The 26386-nt window shown below is 45.1% G+C and overlaps 1 protein-coding gene across 1 annotated transcript in view; it reads right to left on the bottom strand.

The window, feature by feature from the left end:
* Window positions 1-26386, bottom strand: part of LOC106573171 (SLIT-ROBO Rho GTPase-activating protein 1) — a 158912-nt gene that overhangs the window by 33532 nt on the left and 98994 nt on the right. The window contains 9 exon segments of the mRNA XM_014147891.3: window positions 2606-2740; window positions 3552-3629; window positions 4889-4949; window positions 11038-11146; window positions 13960-13987; window positions 16062-16146; window positions 16726-16923; window positions 25483-25584; window positions 26096-26317. Coding sequence (XP_014003366.3) covers window positions 2606-2740; window positions 3552-3629; window positions 4889-4949; window positions 11038-11146; window positions 13960-13987; window positions 16062-16146; window positions 16726-16923; window positions 25483-25584; window positions 26096-26317 — 1018 coding nt within the window.

Consider the following 26386-nt stretch of genomic DNA (forward strand, 5'->3'; position numbering starts at 1 on the left):
AGAGAGAGAGAGGATGTACTAAATCATTCACTATTGCGTATCTTGGAAATACATACCGGAGCCATTTAGACTACAATGATTTAGATTCAGGTTGAACAGTTTTTTAGCTTGATCTATATTTCTTATTAGTATGCATAAAGCTATTTAAAATACATGTATCCGAGGTGGTGTGTGTGTGTGTGTGTGTGTGTGTGTGTGTGTGTGTGTGTGTGTGTGTGTGTGTGTGTGTGTGTGTGTCACACACGCGAACGTATCAGCCATTAAGCTGATTAAAGTCTTCCTGTCACAGTGAATCGGGTGACATTCAGGGACAATCTCTGTCTGGTCTTCTCTAAAATGTGCCCGACATGCCACTTGGCAGGGCTGCATATTTAATGGCGGATATCCATCTGAATGTGCCCACTCACTCATTTATACCCAGTGTGCCTGCAGCTGTAAGCAGCATATGAAGGGCGAGGCCATTAAGGATAAGGCCCGACTCTCTATAGCAGGGGGGGCCGGAACATAATTATAATCATTTGTGCACTGCAACTTGACCACATCTAAGCCCAAAGAGAGGGTGTATCAGAAAATAACAATCATTTCATACCTTGATTACATTGAGACACGATCACGTCTCTTTTTTTTTGGGGGGGGGGGGGTACTTGGGAATGACTTGTGGGCTGGATTTGGCACACCTGTTGCCGGCCCCTGCTCTATAGCCTGGTTGAACCAGATTGAATGCTACGTTCAATGGCGAGCGTCACATTCAGTCTGGTTTAATCAGGCTACAATCTCATGGGCCCTCACAAAAACCTACTAACCATAGATGAAGCTCCGAGCAGCTCCAAATACCAGTACGGATACTCGCACTGTTCTTAAAACAGTTATAAATATCATTGAGGACAATTCCACAGTTATAAATCACACTGGAATAAATGCTGCTGTTTCCAGTTCTGTTGCTGCCCTAAATATCACAAGAAAGTGACGCTCTAACAGATGGGAAAGGGAGCGTGCGCACACGTGCCTACTTTGGTAAAAAAAAAGCATTGATTGTAAGTGCTTGGGCAATTATGTCTACTAAAGGACTAAAGTACAAATGTACCTCGCACTGTTTCTCTATCGCTTCGTATCTCTCTCTGTTATCATCTCTCTCTCGAATTAAAAAAAAAAAAAAAACTCTGCTGTATTGATCAATTTTCTGTCACTTCTGCAATAATTATGACAAAGCTTATTATAACAAAACTTTAGTCTCGTGTCAGAACGATCATACAAAGCGTCGAGCGCTGCTCAATTACGCTTTAACCCGCCCATCTCCTCTGTTCCAAAGCAGCCCATTTCATGTTTTTCCATTGGCCACGACGATGGCTTCCTGAAATAGCGCTGTCACCGTGAAACGAGTTTGGGCCATCTGGGAGATGGGCTTTAGGGAATACTTGTGATGTTATTCATCTTATGTGAGTTCTCTTCTGCATGGTTCCTGAACACTTCAGAAGGATGCTATTTAAAGAACAGTCACCCCCCCTCTTTCCTCACGCTCTTTCCTCACGATCACCCCACCTCACTCGCTGTGGAAGACAGTAGACCGACAAGGCAGAAACTTGCAACTATACAACCTCATGTACAGACACGTGTGTTTGTCCAATGCCCAGTGAGGCAGCCATTTAAAGTAAACTGGATACAGGGCTTTATTCATATGGAGACTGCTGGCTGGGCATGAGGCCCACTCTCCAAGCGCTGGTATGTCAGGCCTTGGAGAATGTAAACAGGGAATCCCCATCCCTCATAAGTGTAAGCCAATGCCATATCTCGCTCACACACACACACACACACATACACACACACACCCCACCAAAGGCATTACAGCACACGTCGAGTACAGTGCATGTGACTCACACTAGCCAGCTTATTGTTCTTGAACAACAGTGGCTACTCAACTAGTCCACATGACATCTTATAAGGTCAGAGCGAATCCCACAAAGGGCTGACTGAACTACGTCAGACCGTGCCACGCTGCCGTTACGGTAAGAGAACAATATGGCCGTCTGTGCGAGAGTAGCGAAGTCACCACTGTATGGTTTGATGTAAACACTATTGTAGTTCTGCCTTTCTACATTTCATCACCCAACACCAGGCTGTACGGTGAGCTTCGTGTCCCAGCTCATCCCATGAATGCTCTAGTCAGCGGAGAAGACCGAACAACACAAAGTGGTACTATTCCCACCCGGGCACAAAGACGGGGTAACACAGCAGCATGCTATTGACGAAAACAGCCCAGACGAGCAAGTAAATATAATGTCTACTCCCAAGGCTGTTTGTGATGACTTACCCAAAGTGGGACATTACAAGTTGGCCTGCAAAGAGCATGTGAATACGGTCTAACTAATGACTCTGTTTCATCTGCTAGACGTCCCATCAATGCCATGAACAAGGCCACTTAGGACCTACATGGCTCATAGAACGCCCCTGGTCTGGCTGACACACAATGAGTCACAATGCACTCCCATTGAATATCAACACACTATGTTGAACATCATATGTATGCCCATAATGTGTGTGTGTTAGTGTGTATTATACTGTAGTACACCCAGCTGTGTGGAGACGACTGGTAACTAAAGCTACTTACTGATACTGGAGAGGAGGTCGTTAAATCTTTCCTTGGGCAAGAGGGACTTTTCCAGGCCCCGGAAGTAGAGTTTGAGAACACCGGCCACTGAGTTGATGTCGTGGTTGTTCTCGTCATCTGTCAATGGGTCGTTACCTGGGAGACCGATAAGTGTATGTGAGGGATATGTTGTATGCAGGCAATGATGTGATTTCCCCTCACTAGAAGGAAGTTAAACTTACACACTGGGCAATGCCTCAGGACTACCTGGCCTGATGACTCCTTGCTGTCCCCAGTCCACCTGGTCGTGCTGCTGCTCCAGTTTCAACTGTTCTGCCTGCGGCTATGGAACTTTGACCTGTTCACCAAACATGCTACCTTGTCCCGGACCTGCTGTTCTCAACCCGCTCTCTCTCTCTCTCTCCCCCTCCCTCCCTCCCTCCCTCATCACTCGCTCTCTTTACTGCACCTGCTGTCTCAACCTCTGAATGGTCAGCTATGAAAAGCCAACTGACATTTACTCCTGAGGTGCTGACCTGTTGCACTGTCTACAACTACTGACTATTGTTTGACCCTGCTGGTCATCTATGAACGTTTGAACATCTTGAAGAACGATTTGGCTTTAATAATAGCCATGTACTCTTATAATCTCCACCCAGCACAGCCAGAAGAGGACTGGCCACCGTGCTTTTACATCTGCGTAGTCTTGCTTTTTGGGGGTTTTAGGCTGGGTTTCTGTATAAGCACTTTGTGACATCTGCTGATGTAAGAAGGGCTTTTGAAACACATTTGATAAGTTCCTACCAGTGTAAACAAATGATTTTAAAATAGTAAATGAAGTGGCAACTAGACCAAGTCAAAAATCTGTAGCTCAAAAGTATTATATAATCAATTGAAGTCCACTCATATCCACTCATTTCAAATGTGTGACGTGTCAATTGACTGTAACATGTTAATAACAGCCCACCTCTCTCGAATGAGTTCTTGATGTCATTGATCTCCATCTGAGACCCGGACACACGGAATATCCCTTGATGTTGAAGGCCTGAAGAAAACAAAGAACAGAGCGAGAAAGAAAGAGAGGAGATAGACACACACACAGACACACACACACACACACACACTTAGTTCATGATGACAGGCAGCCATTACAACAACAAAAAACACCAGTGCAAGAAGAAAAGCCAGTTTAAATCCCAACTAAAAGGCCACATCCCGTTCCTCCAGCCCTTCACTTTTCCAAATAAAGATAATTCATGAGCGAGAGAGGCCGCAATCAAGTCTCACTAAAGTGTCCTCCAGCCGGGATTTAATAAAGAGATAGGTCAGAGGTTAGCGCAGAGCTTAATTAGCCGATGTCTGCCCCGTCACAAGACGGCCGCCCCAGTACTGTAAGACGTCGCCGGTGTCCGCAAAACGCGGAAAGAGGTCATTAGCGTCAAATGATTAAGCTGACATGTTCTGTAGGAGTTTTATTAACGCGGCTTACAGTAATAGCCTAACTAACCTATTTGACAGCGTGTGTGAAGGAAGTGTGTGTGTGTTGCATCGTTAGAGATGTATAGAGAACTCAGGTGCCCAAAAGCCTGTTTTAGCATGGGCAGCACCATTGAGGACTTTCACCATTTTGAAGTAGTCAACTGGGTGGGACTTCCTATGGGTTAAGGAAAGATCACATAATTCCATCCAGGTCATCAGGAGGGATCAGCCAATTCATTATACTCGTGAGCAAATATCTCATAATGCAGGTGGCAGTAAATCGGCAACCTTGGCTTTATACCTGTTCAAACAACACACTCTAGGTGGCAGTATACACCCTTTCAGTTTGTTTACCAACTCATAGAAGTAGTAGAAGGAAATTGACTACTTCAAAAATGGAGATGGCCTCAATGCCGCTCCCTGCGTGCTCACAGACGCCAATAAAAGGGACAGATACAATGTTGCGATCTCTCTTCATCTCTATGGTTGCATCCCATTGGCTGTATGGATGGTTGCAGTAAACAAGATGGTATCTGCGTAGTCTTTCCCATGACTGACTAAAATGAAACGGATTCTAACACTGACACGGGAAGAATGGACACACGCAAACAATGAACACTGAAATTGCCGGAATGTTACATTTGACCAAACTTGGACAGGTCAAACATTGAACAGGTTGAACACAATTTAGGAGCTTTTAAAAAGAGAAAAATCTGCACCAAATAGTAAATTGACTGGTACACTTGGTTGGCCTGCAAGAGGTGTGAAAGTGAAAGAAAACCATAGCTGTCGCATTGCAAATTAAATCCCAGATGATCAACTCACCATACAGATTGATGAATCGAATACAGCTCTCCACCACGCGGGGAATAGCTTGTCCAGAGTCCTTCACAACAAGAGGAATGGCATGTCATTAGTGATAGATGGATCATCCTGGCCTCAAACGGAATATATTATATAGACTTTACACGCACATTTCTATCTACATGCATGCCCACCATTAGACTGATAATGATCGGTAACATTTTACTGAAGCCCCCCTTATGTATTTATAAAGCCTTTATAACAACTATATAAGACATACCATCTGTCATAGGCATGAGAGGGACTTCGGTAGTGTTACCAATGATCATATTGAAAGTTGAAAGAGACAGACTGGAGTTTTGCAGCTGCAGAACCATTCACGCCCCTCACAACGTCTCCATGATTTTAATAGATCACTAAATCTATAGTAGTGACTCACTGACCACAACGACAAGCCTGTGCAAGTGTTCCTCTTACCCAATACAACTCTATGGGGCTCCAGTGGTACAAAAAAAATGGCCTCTTTATCGTGTTAATGTGTTATGTCAACACTTGAGCACACTTGGGAGTGATAAGTGATGGGAGGTTATGTAACAGCACTACTAACGCACTCCTATGGAGTGGAGAGTGAGAAAGGGAAAGAGGAGGAGCTGTCCCATTACAGCAGGGGTCCTCAATTACGTTCATCCGTGGACAGATTTGTCCTTGAGCGGATGGTCGGGGGACTTGAACATTGTTATAAATAATTTGTACAGTGCAAATTGACCTCAAGAATCGCAAACAGATTTAGTAATTGACAGAAATATAATAATTTCAATCCTTGATTACATTGGGATGAGTTTTTATTTATGCGTGGGAATACTTGGGAACAGATTTTCTAAATTAAAATAACTTTGAGCTGATTTCCTGGTGATTTTACAAAAATATAAAACACAACATGTAAAGCGTTGGTCCCATGTTTCATGAGCTGAAGTAAAAGATCACAGACATTTTCCATACGCACAAAAAGCTTATTTCTCAACAAAAAAATTGCACAAATATGTGAACATCCCTGTTAGTCACAATTTCTCCTTTGCCAAGAAAATCCATATATAAGATGCTGGTTAAACAGAATTACCATAACACAGCTGCACATTGTACTGGGGACAATAAAAGGCCACTAAAATATGAAGCTGTCCGGGTGGCTGGTCTCAGACGATCCCACAGGTGAAGAAGTCCGATGTGGAGGTCCTGGGCTGGCGTGGTTACACGTGGTCTGCGGTTGTTAGGCCAGTTTGACGTACTGCCAAATTCTCTAAAACGACTTTGGAGGTGGCTGCCAATTGCAGGCTCCCTCAAAACGTGAGACATCTGTGGCATTGTGTTGTGTGACAAAACTACACATTTTAGAGTGGCATTTTATTGTCTGCGGCACAAAGTGCACCTGTGTAATGATCATGCTGTTTGATCAGCTTCTTGATATGCCACACCTGTCAGGTGGAGGGATTATCTTGGCAAAGGACAAATGCTCACTAACAGGGATGTAAACACATTTGTACACAACATTTCAATGAAATAAGCTAATTGTGCATTTTATATATATATATATATATATATATATATATATATATATATATATATATATATATATATATATATATATATATATATATATATATATACATACAAGTTTGGACACCTACTCATTCAAGGGTTTTTCTTTATTTTTACTATTTTCTACATTGTAGAATAATAGTGAAGACATCAAAACTATGAAATAACACATATGGAATCATGTAGTAAACAACAAAGTGTTAGCCAAATCAAAATATATTTTATATTTGAGATTCCTCAAAGTAGCCACCCTTTGCCTTGATGACAGCCTTGCACAATCTTGGCATTCTCTCAAACAGTTTCATGAGGAATACTTTTCCAACAGTCTTGAAGGAATTCCCACATATGCTGAGCACTTTTTAGCTGCTTTATCTTCACTCTGCAGTCCAACTCATCCCAAACCATCTCAATTGGGTTGAGGTTGGGTGATTGTGGAGGTCAGGTCATCTGATGCAGCACTCCATCACTCTCCTTCTTGGTCAAATAGCCCTTACACAAACCAAATCCACATTGTATTGAGGTATTCTAATGATAACTAGCCAGCTAGTTGGTAGCTACAGTATCTAGTGAACGTCAGCTATGCTAGCGACGATAATGATCAAAATATACATAACTAGATGCATAACCAACAGTCTATGGTCTAGCTACCGGTATACTCACAACCACTGGGTACCAATGAACTCCAACCACCTATTCCGCATGATAGGGTCCTTCAGCTGGGCATGCAAACCATAGTTGTTGGCGGTCATCCTGCTGGAAGCATGCATTGCATGGTCAATCCGTAAAGGTCTTTTCAGTCTCAAACGACTGTGCTCCTTTGAATGCGTCGGGGGCATTGACACAACAGAGCCCCATTCAATGATAGGCAGTGAAGTGGGCGTAGGGGCTTGGCAAAGGAGGCATGATTTGTTGACATAATTGTAATCCCAACCTTCATTTTCTCATTGTGACACACTAAGGTTTCAATATCTGTTTGTAGATTAAATAGATGAATCCAATGGTACAAAACAGAATTCTATGGCTCAATCACACACTGTCTTTAAAAGGGGATAGAAGTCCAAAACTCACCGGTGATATGGTGGGACTCATTGGCTTAATATATCCTATACATTCTCAGCATGCGTGGACACATGGGCACAGTGTGTTACCTAGTGTGGCTAATGTGAAAATAATTTCAGAAGAAATCAATACTGCCACTGTTTAGACACAGGGATTTGTAAAATTATTCTTAGACAAGAGCCAAGTATTCATACCCCTTGACTTATTCCACATTTTGTTACAACCTGAATTCAAAATTGATTTTGTTTGTTTTTTGAAATGTTTGCAAATGTATTAAATGAAATACAGAAATATCTCGGGTTACATAACTATTTACACCCCAGAGTGTAGGAGCACCTTTGGTGGCGATTTAAAGCTTTGAGTTGTCTTGGGTATGTCTGTATCAGCTTTGAAAATTTAGGGATACACATATTTAGCAAATGTTATTGCGGGTGTTGAGAAATGTGTTCCTAGCTCCAATAGTTGAGTAATAACTAACAATACACACATCTCAAAGTAAAATAATGGAATTGAGAAATATTAGGATGAGCAATGTTGGAGTATAAATGTTTACAGTACCAGTCAAAAGTTTGGACACACCTACTCATTCAAGGGTTTTTCTTTATTTTCACTGTTTTCTACATTGTAGAATAATGGTGAAGACATCAAAACTATGAAATAACCCATATGGAATCATGTAGTAACCAAAAAAGTGTAACCATATTTGGTAAAAGACAAAGTCCATATTATGGCAAGAACAGCTCAAATAAGGAGAGAGAAACAACAGTCCATCATTTACTTTAAGACATGGTCAGTGAATACGGAACATTTCAAGAACTTTAGATTCTTTAAAGTAGCCACCCTTTGCCTTGACAGCTTTGCACACTCTTGGCATTCTCTCAACCAGCTTCATGAGGAATGTTTTTCCAACAGTCTTGAAGGAGTTCCCACATATGCTGAGCACTTGTTGGCTGCTTTTCCTTCACTCTGCGGTCCAACTCATCCCAAACCATCTCAATTGGGTTGAGGTCGGGTGATTGTGGAGGTCAGGTCATCTGATGCAGCACTCCATCACTCTCCTTCTTGGTTAAATAGCCCTTACACAGCCTGGAGGTGTGTTTTGGGTTGTTGTCCTGTTGAAAAACAAATGATAGTCCCACTAAGCGCAAACCAGATGGGATGGCGTATCGCTGCAGAAGGCTGTGGTAGCCATGCTGGTTAAGTGTGCTTTAAATTTTAAATAAAATCACACAGTGTCACCAGCAAAACACCCCCACATGCTTCACGGTGGGAACCACACGTGGAAATCATACATTCACCTACTCTGCGTCTCACAAAAACATGGCGGTTGGAAACAAAAATCTCACATTTGGACTCATCAGACCAAAGGACAGATTTCCATCGGTCTAATGTCCATTGAAAGGGTATTCTTCTTATTGGTGTCCTTTAGTAGTGGTTTCTTTGCAGCAATTCGACCATGAAGGCCTGATTCATGCAGTTGATGTTGAGATATGTCTGTTACTTGAACTGTGAAGCATTTATTTGGGCTGCAATCTGAGGTGCAGTTAACTCTAATGAATTCATCCTCCGCAGCAGCAGAGGTAACTCTGGGTCTTCCTTTCCTGTGGCGGTCCTCATGAGAGCCAGTTTCATCATAGCGCTTGATGGTTTTTGCGACTGCACTTGAAGAAACTTTAAAAGTTCTTGAAATTTTCCAGATTGACTGACCTTCATGTCTTAAAGTAATGATGGACTGTCGTTTCTCTTTGCTTATTTGAGCTGTTCTTGCCATAATATGGACTTTGTCTTTTACCAAACAGGTCTGTCTTCTGTATACCACCACTACCTTGTCACAACACAACTGATTGGCTAAAACACATTGAGGAAAGAAATTCCACAAATTATCTTAAGGCAAACCTGTTAATTGAAATGCATGTGTTATTTCATAGTTTATGTCTTCACTATTATTCTACATTGTAGAAAATAGTAAAAATAAAGGAACACCCTGGAATGTGTAGGTGTGTCCAAACTTTTGACTGGTACTGTATTATTTGTGTTTGCTCAGAAAACATAAGGGGCCAAACAAACGCACCGGGCGCGGGCTGACCATTTGGGAACCCTGCATTAAAGAAAACACATTCCTCCCTCTCTCAGTAGAAGGGTACAGATCTGCACTTCAGAGTAGCTCACACTTTGCAGAAGTACCAGCTGCCATCTCTCTGCTAGGGCAGAGAACTCTTACATGCTTCTAATAATGTTTTGGGTCTGTTTTCACCCCAGGGAATATACACATGGCCCCAAAAAAGAAATCATGCCAGGATTCCAGGAATCACCGGCTACCAATGCTTTATAGCGGAGATGGACAGGGCCTGGGCCACTACACTGCATGCTGATGTAATACAATCACATGTGATGTGAGGACTAAGCCAGATAGGTATTGGATTTCTCCCAACATATACTATCAATGTAGATGTTGGAAGGTTTAAAATAAGTGTTAGGTATTCTAATAATTGTACAATGTAATCTGAGCCAAATTGTAAGAACGGGGTAGATGTGCAATTTATTGGGTACGGGCCAATTTATACTTCAGTATCCAGCTCAACCATGGACACAGGGATATAGAAATCAATGAAATCTATAGATGTGGGCAGTTCAGTCTTTCAGAGCAAACCTCCAGGGAGTTAGTATTGCACATCAACACACACAGGTCCAAGGTTTTCACAGACAGGAAGTGGCAGTGGTGTTAGGGGCAAGGCAGAAAAAGAGACAAACAGACAGGAGGGAAGTCAGTATAGACAGACAGGCAGCAGTAGGGATCGGTCCCTTTAGACTCCAGGTTCTCCACTCTACCTGGTGTCTGGCGTGCGAGTTCCGTCGTCCACGGCTACAAGGAAGAGTAAAAGAAAGCAGAGAGAGCAGGAGGAGAGAGAACGAGAGAGAGAGAGAGAGGCGAAACCCAGATTAAATCACCACAGCAGCCACCTATAGTACCACAGCCTAGCCCAGCCCTCACCCCCCACACACTGAGTACAGAGCGGCTATCAAACGCGGGGGAAGGAGCAGGGAGGACAGCAGGGCACTATGAGGTGGTGAATCCCTTATCGTTCTGGCCACCGTCCCCTGGCTGTCGCATATATCCTGCTGACAATGGCTGCTTTCATACCAGCCAGAGGAGAGAGAGAGAGAGAAAAAGAGAGGGAGGAATGCCATAGCTGACAGCATGGACTCGGGGGGAAAGACGGAGACAAATATCGTCCCTCAATCCTCTCCTCCTTCACCCCCCTTACTCCGTGCTTGCGTGCCCTCTGCTCTGCCATTATTTCACCTCCCTTGGATTCCCCCTGTCAGTACCAATGCTGTCTCTGTGCTTCCCCAGCGTTTGAGGCTCCACAGCTGCAGAGAGAACCCGAAAGAAATAGAACCACAGACTTGTGGTTGGCGTAGTGATCAAACCCCAGGAAAAAGGCCAAGCGAGAGTGGTTGAGTTACGGTCATCATTATGTTAACTTTCGGAGAGACGGTCGGTAGCGGTCCAGTACCTTGACAAAGGACTCCAGATTGCCATTAAACAACTTAACGTTAAAGACCGAGCGGGGCCTAGCCCTCCTATTCGTGCCACCGTGAGGTTTTGGCGGCACATTGGGAGGCCTAGAAAATGGAGACGGTGTTACAGAAGCTAGAGAAATCATCCACCATGAACATACAGTGTACACATTTTGGTAAAACATTCTGACATTGAGAGTCCAGATGCGTGCGTAGACAAAGTAAGCATGCATTTTCTAAACTACGGCAAAAAAGTGACTTGTTGTGTTGACGTTTATGGGGTCAGTCAGGGACAGGTAAGGCTGTTCTGAGAGTTTCCGAGTGTTCGTCGTGAAAGGATGCTGGGCCCTGATCGGATATCCACACTAGTCTCATTGAGCGGTCACCAACTCTTACAGTTAAAGGGTTTGATATCCTGCCTTTTCCTTTCCACCCAACATCAAAAGTCATGAAAATACCAGGCCTGCTGGGTGGAGTGTGAGGGGGCGCCGTGCGGTAGCATCCAGCTCACGACATGTCCCGGTGGGAGAGGGTGTGAGTGTGGCATCTAGGACTGGGGTGGTTGTCTCGTGAGTTAGTTCAGTAATCTTACGACATTTACCAACGGGGTTGTCCCTCTAGTCATCCCCCGTTGCTCCCCTACCCATACTGATATTAACTACTGTCATTCTCATGGTTTCCACTGGAATAGGCAAGAGAAAAATGCTCATGGAGCATAACTAACGAAATGACAGTTAACTAAAATGTACGCTTAATCCAGTCTGAAGTAATATAGAGAATTCATTATACAAGAGGCAAAATTCACAAGTTCTACAGCACAACGGCAGAGTCATGTCTCAAGTGTAAAACTAATCATGACTCAATAATCCATGCTCTCTGGGAACGCTATGAAGTCAGGAAGTTGTGGGCGGAGCTACAAAGTTTGCCGTCAAAAGTATTACAATGTAAACGTTGTTTTAATCCGTCTGTCTGCATATTTCAAGACATGGCATATGGGGTTGTAGTGAGATACACGATTCTCATCACTCATCTTGAAAAAACGTATACAAAAAATTGTAAGTCAATCAATCAATCTGCCATCATTAACACAATGGAAAAATCAAATGATTTATTATTGAAATAACATGGGCGACAGAGAAAAACAAATTAGTACAATTTAAGGCCAGGTTACAAACAATAATACAGGCACTAGGGATGGGGGTGTGAGCATGTGGGTCTGGGCAAATGAGATGTAGTCATTGTTTATGTGTCTAAGTTGTTATTCGTAATTATACGTTTGCATATGGAGTAAACCCTTTTTGAATGCAATAATACTCTGTACCAAGAGCAATGTGTCAAAACAATCAATATATCAGACTGCTTAAAGTCGAGAGAAATGTTTTATTATTCATAGAATCACCCTCAACCTTAAATGTGATCTGTTTCAAGAAGCTAGGCCTGTCTCACGTCACTACTTCACAGGAGAGACATTTGAACGTTTTCTTGTTTTAATTATCAAAATGCATTTTGGGGCAGAAATGGAACATGTGAACTTTCCCGTGCCTTAATAACAAACTTGTATGCAATCTGTAAATACAAATAAAATTGTTAAATTACGAGCTTAGTTGGTTTAGCCACAGAAAAAATATAGGAACCTTCCCATTAGCCATGATTGGCTGAGAATGGATGGGCTGGACATACTGAGAGATGAATTTGGATTGGTCTGCCATGTAGCATACTTCTGTCTATAACATGAGCTTCTAAGTATGTGTACATACAACGCGGCATTAGAGTTGGGACTATGGTTCATTGTTTAGCTAGCTAGATGTCTAAACCAAAGACTCCACTATGGAAGTAACCATTTCACTGTACTGTTTACACCTTCTGTATCCTGTGCATGTGACAAATAAACATTTGATATAGTTTCTGTTTACCAGAGACGGTAATGTGAAGAACAACATGACCTGCACCAAAATCAGATTAAGATACAGGGCAAGGACTAGAGTATTTTTTCTACTAGTTTTTGCTTCAACTTTCACCACTTTTAGTCTTGAAATCTTTGGTTATTTACTACACTACTGTACTCACTCTGTTTAGCAAATGGCCTCACATGTGAATCGTTAAAGAGGTGGGTGGGGCTAAGGCTTAAAGGGGTGTTCACGATGCTGAATGGGTGTAGACAAAGAAGAGCGCTCCAGTAGGTGTACGAAAACATTAATTCAAAGGCCATTTTCTCAAAAGTCATGTTACAAGTTTATCAACTTTCAAAGCAGAATTACTTTCCCATTGTTCCTTAACTGTAGTGTATGATATACCATTTTCTAGCTCTGAATCTCTACTTTTATCCAATGTAAAAACACCCTTTCAAATTTTGATACATATGACAGAATCCAGGTGTTGGGTCACAAATATTCCCTCCAAAGGGACACTATCTTGATACTAACACACAGATCATTTGCATGCAAATGACAGTATTTCTCCCTCTCTCTCCCCCTGTGAAAGAACATTGCTTTGCTATCTGAGAGAATTCAAAAAAGGGGGGGGGGGGATTCAGAATCATTTCCATGCCATGCTAGGCATATGGCAAATTAAATCCCAGGGGAGTCCAGAGCAGTAACATCTGCTCTCTCTGCTCCGCTGTCTATCTCTCCAAGGTCAGGAGTTAGAGTACAGTAGGGATTACTTTACTGTGCACATAGTGATAAGGGAGAAACTTTTCACATGGCTAACTTTTATTTTCTTTACAAACCATTGTAAATGTGTCTAGACGTTATTGGAAATGTGACTCTAGGAGGATAACGAGAAATAGTGTTCGCAATGGAAAGTACAATGACTTTTGGGGAAGGTTTTTAAAGAACTGAATTCGGACAACTCGGTCTTATTAAAGGGTCTTATTAAAACCTAAGAGGTTTGTATATGAGATAGTGGTAGTGTCTTACCTTGTGGTCATATAGTCCCCTCTGTGACCTGTGGAGACCGAGGGGAGAAAGGGGAAGAGAGAGAGAGATTAGAGGGGGAACATCTAATGAGACTTGGGACCTGTCCCCGAGACACTGCAGAGCTTTGTGCACACGCTCAGTAAAGCACGATGCAGTCCTGCCATCTGCCCATAACCTCTGGCCTCATTATTATACTCTTAGGTAAAGAGTATTTCTTTTTAGGGCAATCTCAGTAGACATGGTACAAAAAGAGAGGTTAAAGACCCTCGTGACACATCACAGTAAAATAGAAGGATGTATTGTTTAAGGAAATGGTAAAATGGTAGTATACTGGTAAAAGATGGGTTACTCTGTGGACATCTGAGGGGTGGAATTAAGATTAGCGGGATTGGTCGATTTACCGATGCACTTGGGAGTCCAGTAAAAATAGGAAGAGGCTACATGTATGTATATTGAATTTTTATGTTTTCCACCAGGTCCTCCAACCAGGGGAGGGGATGTTAAAATAAATACAAATAAAAGAGATGCATGACGACTCACACACAGTAACACACACACACTCACGCAATTGAAAGCTTGGTAGAAGGCAGGATCCCTTGGCTCGTCATAATCAAAGTCCCAATTGTCGATCTCAACTCCCTGTACAGTCAACAGATTGACTAAGACCGACCGATTGAGACCACCCTGGGAACAGCCTTTATTGTTAATATCAGGAACAGGGGCAGCAGCTCAGTGTTGACAGAAGCTTAGCCAAAGGCCTTGAGGAGATATACCACCGATGTAGAACACAGGGACCCCAGACATAACAGTAATAAGCGCTAATGCTGCCGGGCCATTAAGCTAACCACTAATCAATCTCTAAGGGGGGTAATGCAGCAGCACACTCCCTTTAGCTCTGACTTGGCTCGCTAATGCCGAGATTATTTCTCAGTCGTGAGACCCGATGGAGAAAGTAGCACAAGGGAAATGTTACTCCACGTCCAGAGGAGATTGAAATGGACCATTTTAGAATCAATCAAGTATGTTTTTAACTGTTTCTATCTGAGTTCTAAAGCACAGCATTTCGTTCAGAAAGTGCATGCAATCTTTCTCTTTCATTTAGCCAGGAGTTCCTTTACAAACCCCAGCCCACTGAAAACAAACAATAGCCAAGACTTTCAGTCAGTGTACTGTTTAATACATATGGAAACCTGCTTAGTTAACAACTGAGCCAAACTAAGCCCAGTCATTTTCCTCCTGTCTTGATTGTGGAAGGACCGACAGACATACGGACAGACAGACAGACAGACAGACAGACAGACAGACAGAGGGCACAGACAGACAGACAGACAGACAGACAGACAGACAGACAGACAGAGGGCACAGACAGACAGACAGACAGAGGGCACAGACAGACAGACAGACAGACAGACAGACAGACAGACAGACAGACAGACAGACAGACAGACAGACAGACAGACAGACAGACAGACAGACAGACAGACAGACAGACAGACAGACAGACAGACAGACAGACAGACAGACAGACAGACAGACAGACAGACAGACAGACAGACAGACAGACAGACAGACAGACAGAGGGCACAGACAGACAGAGGGCACAGACAGACAGAGGGCACAGACAGACAGAGGGGACAGACAGACAGAGGGGACAGACAGAGGGGACAGACAGACAGACAGAGGGGACAGACAGACAGAGGGGACAGACAGAGGGGACAGACAGACAGACAGAGGGGACAGACAGACAGACAGACAGACAGACAGAGGGCACAGACAGACAGAGGGCACAGACAGACAGAGGGCACAGACAGACAGAGGGCACAGACAGACAGAGGGGACAGACAGACAGAGGGGACAGACAGAGGGGACAGACAGACAGACAGAGGGGACAGACAGACAGAGGGGACAGACAGACAGAGGGGACAGACAGAGGGGACAGACAGAGGGGACAGACAGAGGGGACAGACAGACAGACAGACAGAGGGGACGGACAGACAGACAGAGGGGACGGACAGACAGACAGACAGAGGGGACGGACAGACAGACAGAGGGGACGGACAGACAAGAAGTAGGCCATGACATTGGGGTCTCTGACCCCTTACCTTCTCCCAGAGTCCTCTTCAGCAGGTCGTGCTTGGCCTGCAGTTTGGAGATGAGATTGCTGCCCTCCAGAAACTCCCGGAATTTCTGTGGAGAATTCAGAGTAATTACTAGGGCTGATGAGCCAAGTGAGCGTTGCCTGCCCTTAAGACACCAATCTCTGATAAGGCAGCCAAGGGCAAAGGACACAATGACAATGGGAGTTTTAAAAAAAAGCTTTATCGCACCATGTCCATCTTTAGACAGCCAGGAGGACACAATAACAGAGAATAGCCTAGTCGCTCGCTAAGGAAGAGATATTTTTGGAGAGCTTTGTGTCAGAGTTACATTGCCTAGAGAGGGAATACATAATATATTCAGCATTTTAAAGCTCTAAAAAAAAAGTACAGTGAGCACATATTATTTTTGTCACATGCTCTATTACTAAGATACATTACAACTACTATCACGACACCACGGATCACAACCATCCAACACAGTCAACATGCATTCATATTTTCCAGACAATCGATCAACAGCAGCAATTTCTATAGCGACTGTCAGTCTGAACTCAAAGTCAGCACAACTTACTGAAAATATTTTTGCTACTGTGTTCAATGAATATGACCCTGCCCAGTTCTCTCCAGTCATAACCCAGAGGTTACCACTAGCGGGCACTCCACTCACCATGAAGTAGAACTGCTCTGTCTCCTGCTGGTTGGCCCTCCGCTTGGCGATGCTGGGCTTGCTGAGGTAGGTCTCCGACACGGTGGACTTGACCGACTCGGTGGAGCGGCTGTGGTGGAAACACTCGGACACGTCGTAGTCTTCGATGGTCACCATATCCTGGATGGTGGTCAGGGTGGCCTCTGACGTCTTCTTGATCTGAACAGAACACAAGAGAGGTCCAGAACTTTACTACAGGTTTACAGTGCCACAGGTGTAAACACACATTCAACTGTAGGTTGCTTTCCCTCGAGTAACGACCACTGACCCAAGATCCAGGAGACCGAGGTTATGACCCCTAAACTATAGGCACTGGCTGGGAGGGTGCTTGAGCGAGTTACAGAAGTTATGGAGCGCTGGAGAGACTTAAGTGTTACGACAACGCAGTTAATCAATATTTATCTATTTAACTGTATAAGCCTACCAACACTACCCAATGGTAGCCAAGTCTGAGCGCTATTAGAGTACAGCATGGGTGTTACCACCATTGTATCCAGGGCTCCCGAGTGGCGCAGCGGTCTACGACACTGCATCTCAGCGCTAGAAGCGCCACTACAGACCCTGTTTCGATTCCAGGCTGAATCACAACCAGCCTTGATTGGGAGTCCCATAGGGAGGTGCACAATTGGCCCAGCGTCGTCCGGGTTTGGCCGGGGGAGGCTGTCATTGTAAATAAGAATTTGTTCTTAACTGACTTGCTTAGTTAAATGTTAAATAAATAAATAGAAAATAAAAACCAATTCAAATAACTTATGCCACCCTCTTAATGTGAGAAATTCATGGCTTTCTGTCATTCTCAGACGCAGCATGACAAATGCACCAGTCCTTGAGCATGACTCCAGACCAGGGCAATCAATTTACAGACACAGATAGAATAGAGCTGGAAGGTAGGTAGGTAGGTAGGGAGGAATGGTGCTCAGTCCCAGGCTTTTCATTCTTATTTCCATAGCCGCCACTTCACTGTCAGCGATTGCTTTTCCAAGAGCTTATAAAACGCCAGGGCTTGGCCAAGCATATCCCATCACCTCCAACAGAGGGAGGAAACCACAATGCAAGATTCCACTAGACACTGACGGTAACCGTGACTAAGTCAAAAATATACTTCTTTCCAGGGGATGATATATGCATTGTGTTAAAGCTTTAAAGAAATGCATGTTATTTGCGAACAGACTGTTCCCACCTTCAAAGAGGTCTCACTCAGAGAAGTTTTGGCTCCTGAAAACACTCCCATTCCACTGATGCCCTGATGTGATACATTTGGGGGAGGAGAATCGAAGGAGAGAGATGAAAGAGAAAGAGAGAGAGACTAAGAAGAGAGTTAGGAGGTAGATAGACGGGGAAAGGATGGCGCTGCATGCCGAGGGCTCACATGATTTCAGAGAGCATGTGTTCACCTGATGAAGTGGTTCAGAGAAATTCAGAGAGAGAGAGAGAGAGAGAGACCTGCCAGAACCTGAGACTGACTGTCGAATGTGTCAGCGTGAGTCATCGACACAGAAAAGATGCAGAGAAAGAAAAGCGAGAGAGAGAGAGAAAGAAAAGAGAGAGAGAGAGAGAGAAAGAAAAGCGAGAGAGAGAGAGAAAGAAAAGCGCGAGAGAGAGAGAGAGAAAGAAAAGCGAGAGAGAGAGAGAGAGAAAGAAAAGCGAGAGAGAGAGAGAGAGAAAGAAAAGCGAGAGAGAGAGAGAGAGAGAGAGAGAGAGCGAGAGAGCGAGAGGCCAACTCGCAAAGAACAGAAACAGCCTAACCACCATCTGAAGCAGAAAACGCCACTCTGCATACAACACAGAATTCTGACAGGGAGGTTAAGGCGCGTGACCATCAAAGTCAGAAGGCATGTACTTCTGACAAACGAGCTAGTAACTAGTCGAGATGTGAGTGCTTGAATGAGAAATATCTCAATGAAAACCATGACCTCTAATGGGAGAACAACATTTGTTTCACATGTAGCTACGACACAGAGACAGGAACAGATTATAGCTCGTCTTACCAATTGTCTGACCCATGACTCATTCAACCTTTGACCCACCTGAGAAAAACAGGGTGGTATGAATGAACCCAAAACTCTTTCTTTCAACTCCCCTTTCATCTGTGTGTTGTTACGTTTAACGGATCACACAACTGATTCTGCGTACACACACACACCACACACACACACACACACACACACACACACACACACACACACACAGCGGCTGTAGTTACTGTCATTCATCGCTATGTGAAGCAAAGAAACAAAAATGACACACCATGCCAAGAAAGCATGCTAAGTCCCACTGTCATTCGTCACTATGTTAAGCAAAAACCAGAAATGGGACACCATGCCAAGAAAGAGAGGCCATCTGGTGGGCAGGACACAGAGCAGTGGTTCCTCGTCCTGACCTGTGTGGGGCATCCGTTTCATCCAGGCAGACAAGGTCATGCAGCACCATGGCTTTTCACGACCTCCCACACAGAGGGGTGCTACCTGCACTGACTACATACAGCCAGTGTGAAAGCACCAGCTGGGCTTAGGCATCAACAACAACTCCCCGTTCAGAAATACATTACACACCCAGTGTGATAGCCTGAGCCTTGTAGCCCAGCATGAAATACCCCAGTCAAACCACAAACACACAGTACTACAACACTATAGGTCTGGACAGGGAGAATGACAGTGTACGATAGGAAATTGAGGGTTGGCAGGCGATTAAGCTTCTCATAACTTAGACGTTTCAAATTAAAGACGTCCTAAATCACCAAACAAAATTTTCAGGCTATCGCTATTATAGTACTATCTTCAATTACTAAGGGAACTGGATCATTTGAAAGTTTCAGATGAGTGGTGATACTGAGCGGAATGAGGAGTGGTGATTCTGAGCCGAATGAGGAGTGGTGATTCTGAGCCGAATGAGGAGTGGTGATTCTGAGCCGAATGAGGAGTGGTGATTCTGAGCCGAATGAGGAGTGGTGATTCTGAGCCGAATGAGGAGTGGTGATTCTGAGCCGAATGAGGAGTGGTGATTCTGAGCGGAATGAGGAGTGGTGATTCTGAGCGGAATGAGGAGTGGTGATTCTGAGCGGAATGAGGAGTGGTGATTCTGAGCGGAATGAGGAGTGGTGATTCTGAGCGGAATGAGGAGTGGTGATTCTGAGCGGAATGAGGAGTGGTGATTCTGAGCGGAATGAGGAGTGGTGATTCTGAGCGGAATGAGGAGTGGTGATTCTGAGCGGAATGAGGAGTGGTGATACTGAGTGGAATGAGGGTGCTTAAAATACCCTTCATTTCGCGTGACGGGATTGACAAACATTCTGCTTTGATGGGACCCAAAAGACTGCGTCTTCCTATATTAGCACTCCTACTATGAGAGACGCTTTGTGAATACGGGTCCAGAGTTACACTGTTTAGGACCAGCCCATGGGTTCCATCACAAGTACAGTACCTTTCCTAACAAACTCCTGGGTATGAGACGAGCCCCCTCTTTCCCCAGCCTCTCCTGGGTGGGCCCGTGGAGGCCAATGGGCCCAGCTGTCACAGTATGGAGAGGATCCACGCATGCGAGAGAATCACTCCCAGCTAAAAAGCTGTTGAAAGTCCCTGTATTATTCAGCAGACTACTAGTTACCAGTGTTGACTGCTAGGCTCAATTACAGCAGGGCTTTTAGATACAGGCGCTTGCTGGGATATGCCCGTTGGGGCCCAGCAGGACTGGAGCAGGAGGCCTGGTGATTCCTGTGACTGCTGGGGGGGCCTGAGACTACGAGGCCATAAGGAGAAAGATACTTGTCCCTAATGGAATATAGACATTTCTTATCACCTTGATTCTAGAACTACAGACCTTCTTGACATTTGGCATTGAGGGTCTTCAAGGTGAATTTGGCTTCTGAACTCCGGGGTTGAATATAATAATAAATAATTATGCCATTTAGCAGACACTTATCCAAAGTGACATACAATCATGAGAGCATACATTTACGTATGGGTGGTCCTGAGAAACTAACCCACTACCCTGGCATTACCAGTGCCATGCTCTACCAACTGAGCTACAAAGGACCATGGGTAGGACCATGGACAGGACCATGGGCAGCCTGACAAGTGACTTCACAACTAACACATCTCCAGTATAAAACTTGTCTGGTGAGGAGCAGGACTTCTATCCACCAGGGTCTGTGGTGAGGAGCATGACTTCTATCCACCAGGGCCTGTGGTGAGGAGCAGGACTTCTATCCACCAGGGCCTGTGGTGAGGAGCAGGACTTCTATCCACCAGGGTCTGTGGTGAGGAGCAGGACTTCTATCCACCAGGGTCTGTGGTGAGGAGCATGACTTCTATCCACCAGGGCCTGTGGTGAGGAGCATGACTTCTATCCACCAGGGCCTGTGGTGAGGAGCATGACTTCTATCCACCAGGGCCTGTGGTGAGGAGCAGGACTTCTATCCACCAGGGCCTGTGGTGAGGAGCAGGACTTCTATCCACCAGGGTCTGTGGTGAGGAGCAGGACTTGTATCCACCAGGGTCTGTGGTGAGGAGCAGGACTTCTATCCACCAGGGCCTGTGGTGAGGAGCAGGACTTCTATCCATCAGGGCCTGTGGTGAGGAGCAGGACTTCTATCCATCAGGGCCTGTGGTGAGGAGCAGGACTTCTATCCATAAGGGCCTGTGGTGAGGAGCAGGACTTCTATCCATAAGGGCCTGTGGTGAGGAGCATGACTTCTATCCATCAGGGTCTGTGGTGAGGAGCAGGACTTCTATCCATCAGGGCCTGTGGTGAGGAGCAGGACTTCTATCCATCAGGGCCTGTGGTGAGGAGCAGGACTTCTATCCATCAGGGCCTGTGGTGAGGAGCAGGACTTCTATCCATCAGGGTCTGTGGTGAGGAGCAGGACTTCTATCCATCAGGGTCTGTGGTGAGGAGCAGGACTTCTATCCATCAGGGTCTGTGGTGAGGAGCAGGCTAATCTCCTGATCAGTAAGTCAGGGCTGCGGCTGGCCAACACTAAGCTAACACTGAACACACATCTCCTCAGCTTTGATGTGCCACCCTGAGGTTTATCTGTAGAAAAACAAACACCGGCTCCCTACAAAGGAGACTGTATTGGATTGCCAGGGTTAGTGCAAAACGCCTGGAGAATATCCATTAAGTTCGGTACACATCTAGCGAGAGAGAGAGAGGAGGAAAGAGACTGTCTGTATCTATCTAAAGCCGTGTTTCATCCAAATCTCAGAGGCAAAGGGAATTTAAATAACTGGATTAATAGCTAGCTCTGAGAAATACCCACGTTGAATGGCGAAGGAATTGTAGTAAACACAACTCTGTCCTCTGAGAAGGGTAGAGGTTTAACCAACACAGCATAACATATTCCAGAACTTCTGCAAATATACTGCTCAAAAAAATAAAGGGAACACTTAAACAACACATCCTAGATCTGAATGAAAGAAATAATCTTATTAAATACTTTTTTCTTTGCATAGTTGAATGCGCTGACAACAAAATCACACAAAAATAATCAATGGAAATCCAATTTATCAACCCATGGAGGTCTGGATTTGGAGTCACACTCAAAATTAAAGTGGAAAACCACAATACAGGCTGATCCAACTTTGATGTAATGTCCTTAAAACAAGTCAAAATGAGGCTCAGTAGTGTGTGTGGCCTCCACGTGCTTGTATGACCTCCCTACAACGCATGGGCATGCTCCTGATGAGGTGGCAGATGGTCTCCTGAGAGATCTCCTCCCAGACCTGGACTAAAGCATCCGCCAACTCCTGGACAGTCTGTGGTGCAACGTGGCATTGGTGGATGGAGCGAGACATGATGTCCCAGATGTGCTCAATTGGATTCAGGTCTGGGGAATGGGCGGGCCAGTCCATAGCATCAATGCCTTCCTCTTGCAGGAACTGCTGACACACTCCAGCCACATGAGGTCTAGCATTGTCTTGCATTAGGAGGAACCCAGGGCCAACCGCACCAGCATATGATCTCACAAGGGGTCTGAGGATCTCATCTCGGTACCTAATGGCAGTCAGGCTACCTCTGGCGAGCACATGGAGGGCTGTGCGGCCCCCCAAAGAAATGCCACCCCACATCATGACTGACCCACCGCCAAACCGGTCATGCTGGAGGATGTTGCAGGCAGCATAACGTTCTCCACGGCGTCTCCAGACTCTGTCACGTCTGTCACGTGCTCAGTGTGAACCTGCTTTCATCTGTGAAGAGCACAGGGCGCCAGTGGCGAATTTGCCAATCTTGGTGTTCTCTGGCAAATGCCAAACGTCCTGCACGGTGTTGGGCTGTAAGCACAACCCCCACCTGTGGACGTCGGGCCCTCATACCTCCCTCATGGAGTCTGTTTCTGACCGTTTGAGCAGACACATGCACATTTGTGGCCTGCTGGAGATCATTTTGCAGGGCTCTGGCAGTGATTCTCCTGCTCCTCCTTGCATAAAGGCAGAGGTAGCGGTCCTGCTGCTGGGTTGTTTCCCTCCTACGGCCTCCTCCACATCTCCTGATGTACTGGCCTGTCTCCTGGTAGCGCCTCCATGCTCTGGACACTTCGCTGACAGACACAGCAAACCTTCTTGCCACAGCTCGCATTGATGTGCCATCCTGGATGAGCTGCACTACCTGAGCCACTTGTGTGGGTTGTAGACTCCGTCTCATGCTACCACTAGAGTGAAAGCACCGCCAGTATTCAAAAGTGACCAAAACATCAGCCAGGAAGCATAGGAACTGAGAAGTGGTCTGTGGTCACCACCTGCTGAACCACTCCTTTATTGGGGGTGTCTTCCTAATTGCCTATAATTTCCACCTGTTGTCTATTCCATTTGCACAACAGCATGTGAAATGTATTGTCTATCAGTGTTGCTTCCTAAGTGGACAGTATGATTTCACAGAAGTGTGATTGACTTGGAGTTACATTGTGTTGTTTAAGTGTTCCCTTTATTTTTTTGAGCAGTGTATATCTGCATATATACACTCCGACCAGAGGACCACAGTGGGCCGTCCCCTGCTAAATAGCTCCCAGAGTCTTCCATCTCTGATATTAATAAATCATCTTATTCATGTTTTCTTACACCCTCTCATGGAGTCAAGGGCCGAGGAAACAGCTGCATGTCAATTGATAGCAGAAAACAAAAAATAGCTTTTCACTTCCTGGCTGGAACAGATCTTGGTCAGTCAAATCCTTGCCTCCTCCGTCCTTGTTTCCTCAATTCCTTTCAAAGGGCATTGGAGGAGAGGATCCAAGGTCCCTCCCTCAGACCTCCTCCTCCAATGAGCTTGGAGAGGAATTGAGAAAACAAGGACGGAAAAAGCAAGGGATTGACAGCTTGGCACGTTTGAAATAGCCAATGTGTGTACAGTTCTGCTTCAGTGTTTTGACAACCCCAGGAAAGGCCTTTTCAATTACACACCATGCCAAGAAAGAGGCCATCTGGTGAAAGAGAGAAAGAGGCCATCTGAGCAGTGATTCCTCGTCCTGACCTGTGTGGGGCATCCGTTTCATCCAGGCAGACAAGGTCATGCAGCACCATGGCTTTTCACGACCTCCCACACAGAGGGGTGCTGCCTGCACTGACTACATACAGCCAGTGTGAAAGCACCAGCTGGGCTTAGGCATCAACAACAACTCCCCGTTCAGAAATACATTACACACCCAGTGTGATAGCCTGAGCCTTGTAGCCCAGCATGAAATACCCCAGTCAAACCACAAACACACAGTACTACAACACTATAGGTCTGGACAGGGAGAATGACAGTGTACGATAGGAAATTGAGGGTTGGCAGGCGATTAAGCTTCTCATAACTTAGACAGTACTAGACCCTACAATAGAAAAGTTTAAAAAAGATACTGAGAACTTGCATCATCTCTGACAAAAAACACATATCTATAAACTTTATTTTGTTGTATAATCAAGCCAGTCTGAAATCTCTTGAAGCAGCGGAAACTGACTGCCACATTCACAAGCATTCATTCCCAAGTCCTTATTTCTTTGTGATATCAAACAGAGAAGGCTGTGTGCACTGATGTGAGACGAGAGGAGGGAGCGGAGATAGCAGGTCAGACGGGAGACGACGTGAGACACAAGAAGCCAGACTGATGGACGTGATTGCACTCCCTAACACCGCAGCAGCAGACAGACAGACATTTCCTTCCAGTTGGCGTTTTACTTAGCAAGCACTCAGGCATGCCAGCCAGCACAAGTCCGATTAAAATGTTACAGCCAGGGATGTATCGCCAATGTCAAAACTGAGAGGTGGGGGACAGAGTGTTCAAATAGAATATATATATATATATAGTGAGAGAGAGTGAGAGAGTGCGAGAGAGAGAGAGAGATTTTTTCCCCCCACCATTGGGACAAGGGGGAAAAACTTCTCTGTGTGGTTCTGAAGGCTGCCTGCAGGGCAGGAGAGGTTGTTGTTGTATGGTAATTATTCCAACTTCAATTTCTAAATGATTTAAGCCATCAACTCTCCTTGGCTGACTTCTGACTTAAGTTAACTTTTCATACAGCATTTTACTTCCTTCCCAACATCCGACCACAATGGACCCAAACAGTTGTGTTCATTAAGCTCCAAGTAAAACATTTAAAAAAGGACTAAAACAGGGAGGACCACCTGACCTTAAGGACTAATTGGTCCAATAATCAACACTCATTTGCGTTTTCCATGGGATCACTTTTTCTGTTGCATGGCCGACTAAATAGGACCAAGGTATGTCAGAGCTGGCCTCCCTCTTACCTCCTCATTCTCAATGTTCAGAGTGGCCAGGCGGGACTGGAGCTGCTGGAACCTCAGCATTAGCTCTCCGTTCACCGGGGGCTGCATCGCAATCTGACACACCTGTGCAGGAAGAGGAAATGCATCATCATTGAACAGGAAGTCACTTCATCACCGCCGTCGGACAGATGGCTCACTTAATCTTTAACCTTAACCTAAGAAGTAAATCAGTTTAAACTCCACCACAAAGGTTTCCACTGACCCAGATCTGAATCCAGACAGCCGCAGAACAATAGTTTGTGAACAAACATGATATCAGGGACGCCAGAGCCAACGACTCCTCAGTAAAATGTATTGTACTCGACTTAAGGCTGAGAAATGAGACATGCTTGTCATTGGCTTTGGCCTATAAAAACCTGCTCTGCCGGCTTAGACACAGTAAAGTTACGCAATTAAGCCACCAAAACCAGGGCTCATTTAGTACGAGACATTTTAATCAAATTCTAATTCAATTCCACACTGTGAAGAATCTAGGACTGAACATATACATTCTAGTAAAAACATGGAGGTGTCTTCAACCATTTGGACAAACAGCACTAGCCTTCACAGATGACAAATGAACTCGGTGTCTCACCTCGTCGCCCATGTGGGGCTGGAACTCAAACTTCATGGGCGGGCAGAAAGCAGTGGGGTACAACTCCATGAAGCGCTGGCGGTCGCTGCGGGGGTCCAGGCTGTCCACGGCGTTCTCGATGATGTCCAGGCCCTCGTGGCGACTAGTCTCCAGGTTGTACTCCGCCGACAGGTAGGTCCTCAGGGCCCGGTTCAGGCTGGCGTGGTAGCCCAGATCACAGCACTGGTAGAGGGGAAGAGGAGACTATATTTGGATCAGGAAGTCCCGTTTACTGGATCTTCTGACAAACTG

The sequence above is a fragment of the Salmo salar genome, chromosome 16, assembly GCF_965601325.2.
Source record: "Salmo salar chromosome 16, fSalSal1, whole genome shotgun sequence".
Lineage (NCBI taxonomy): Eukaryota > Metazoa > Chordata > Actinopteri > Salmoniformes > Salmonidae > Salmo > Salmo salar.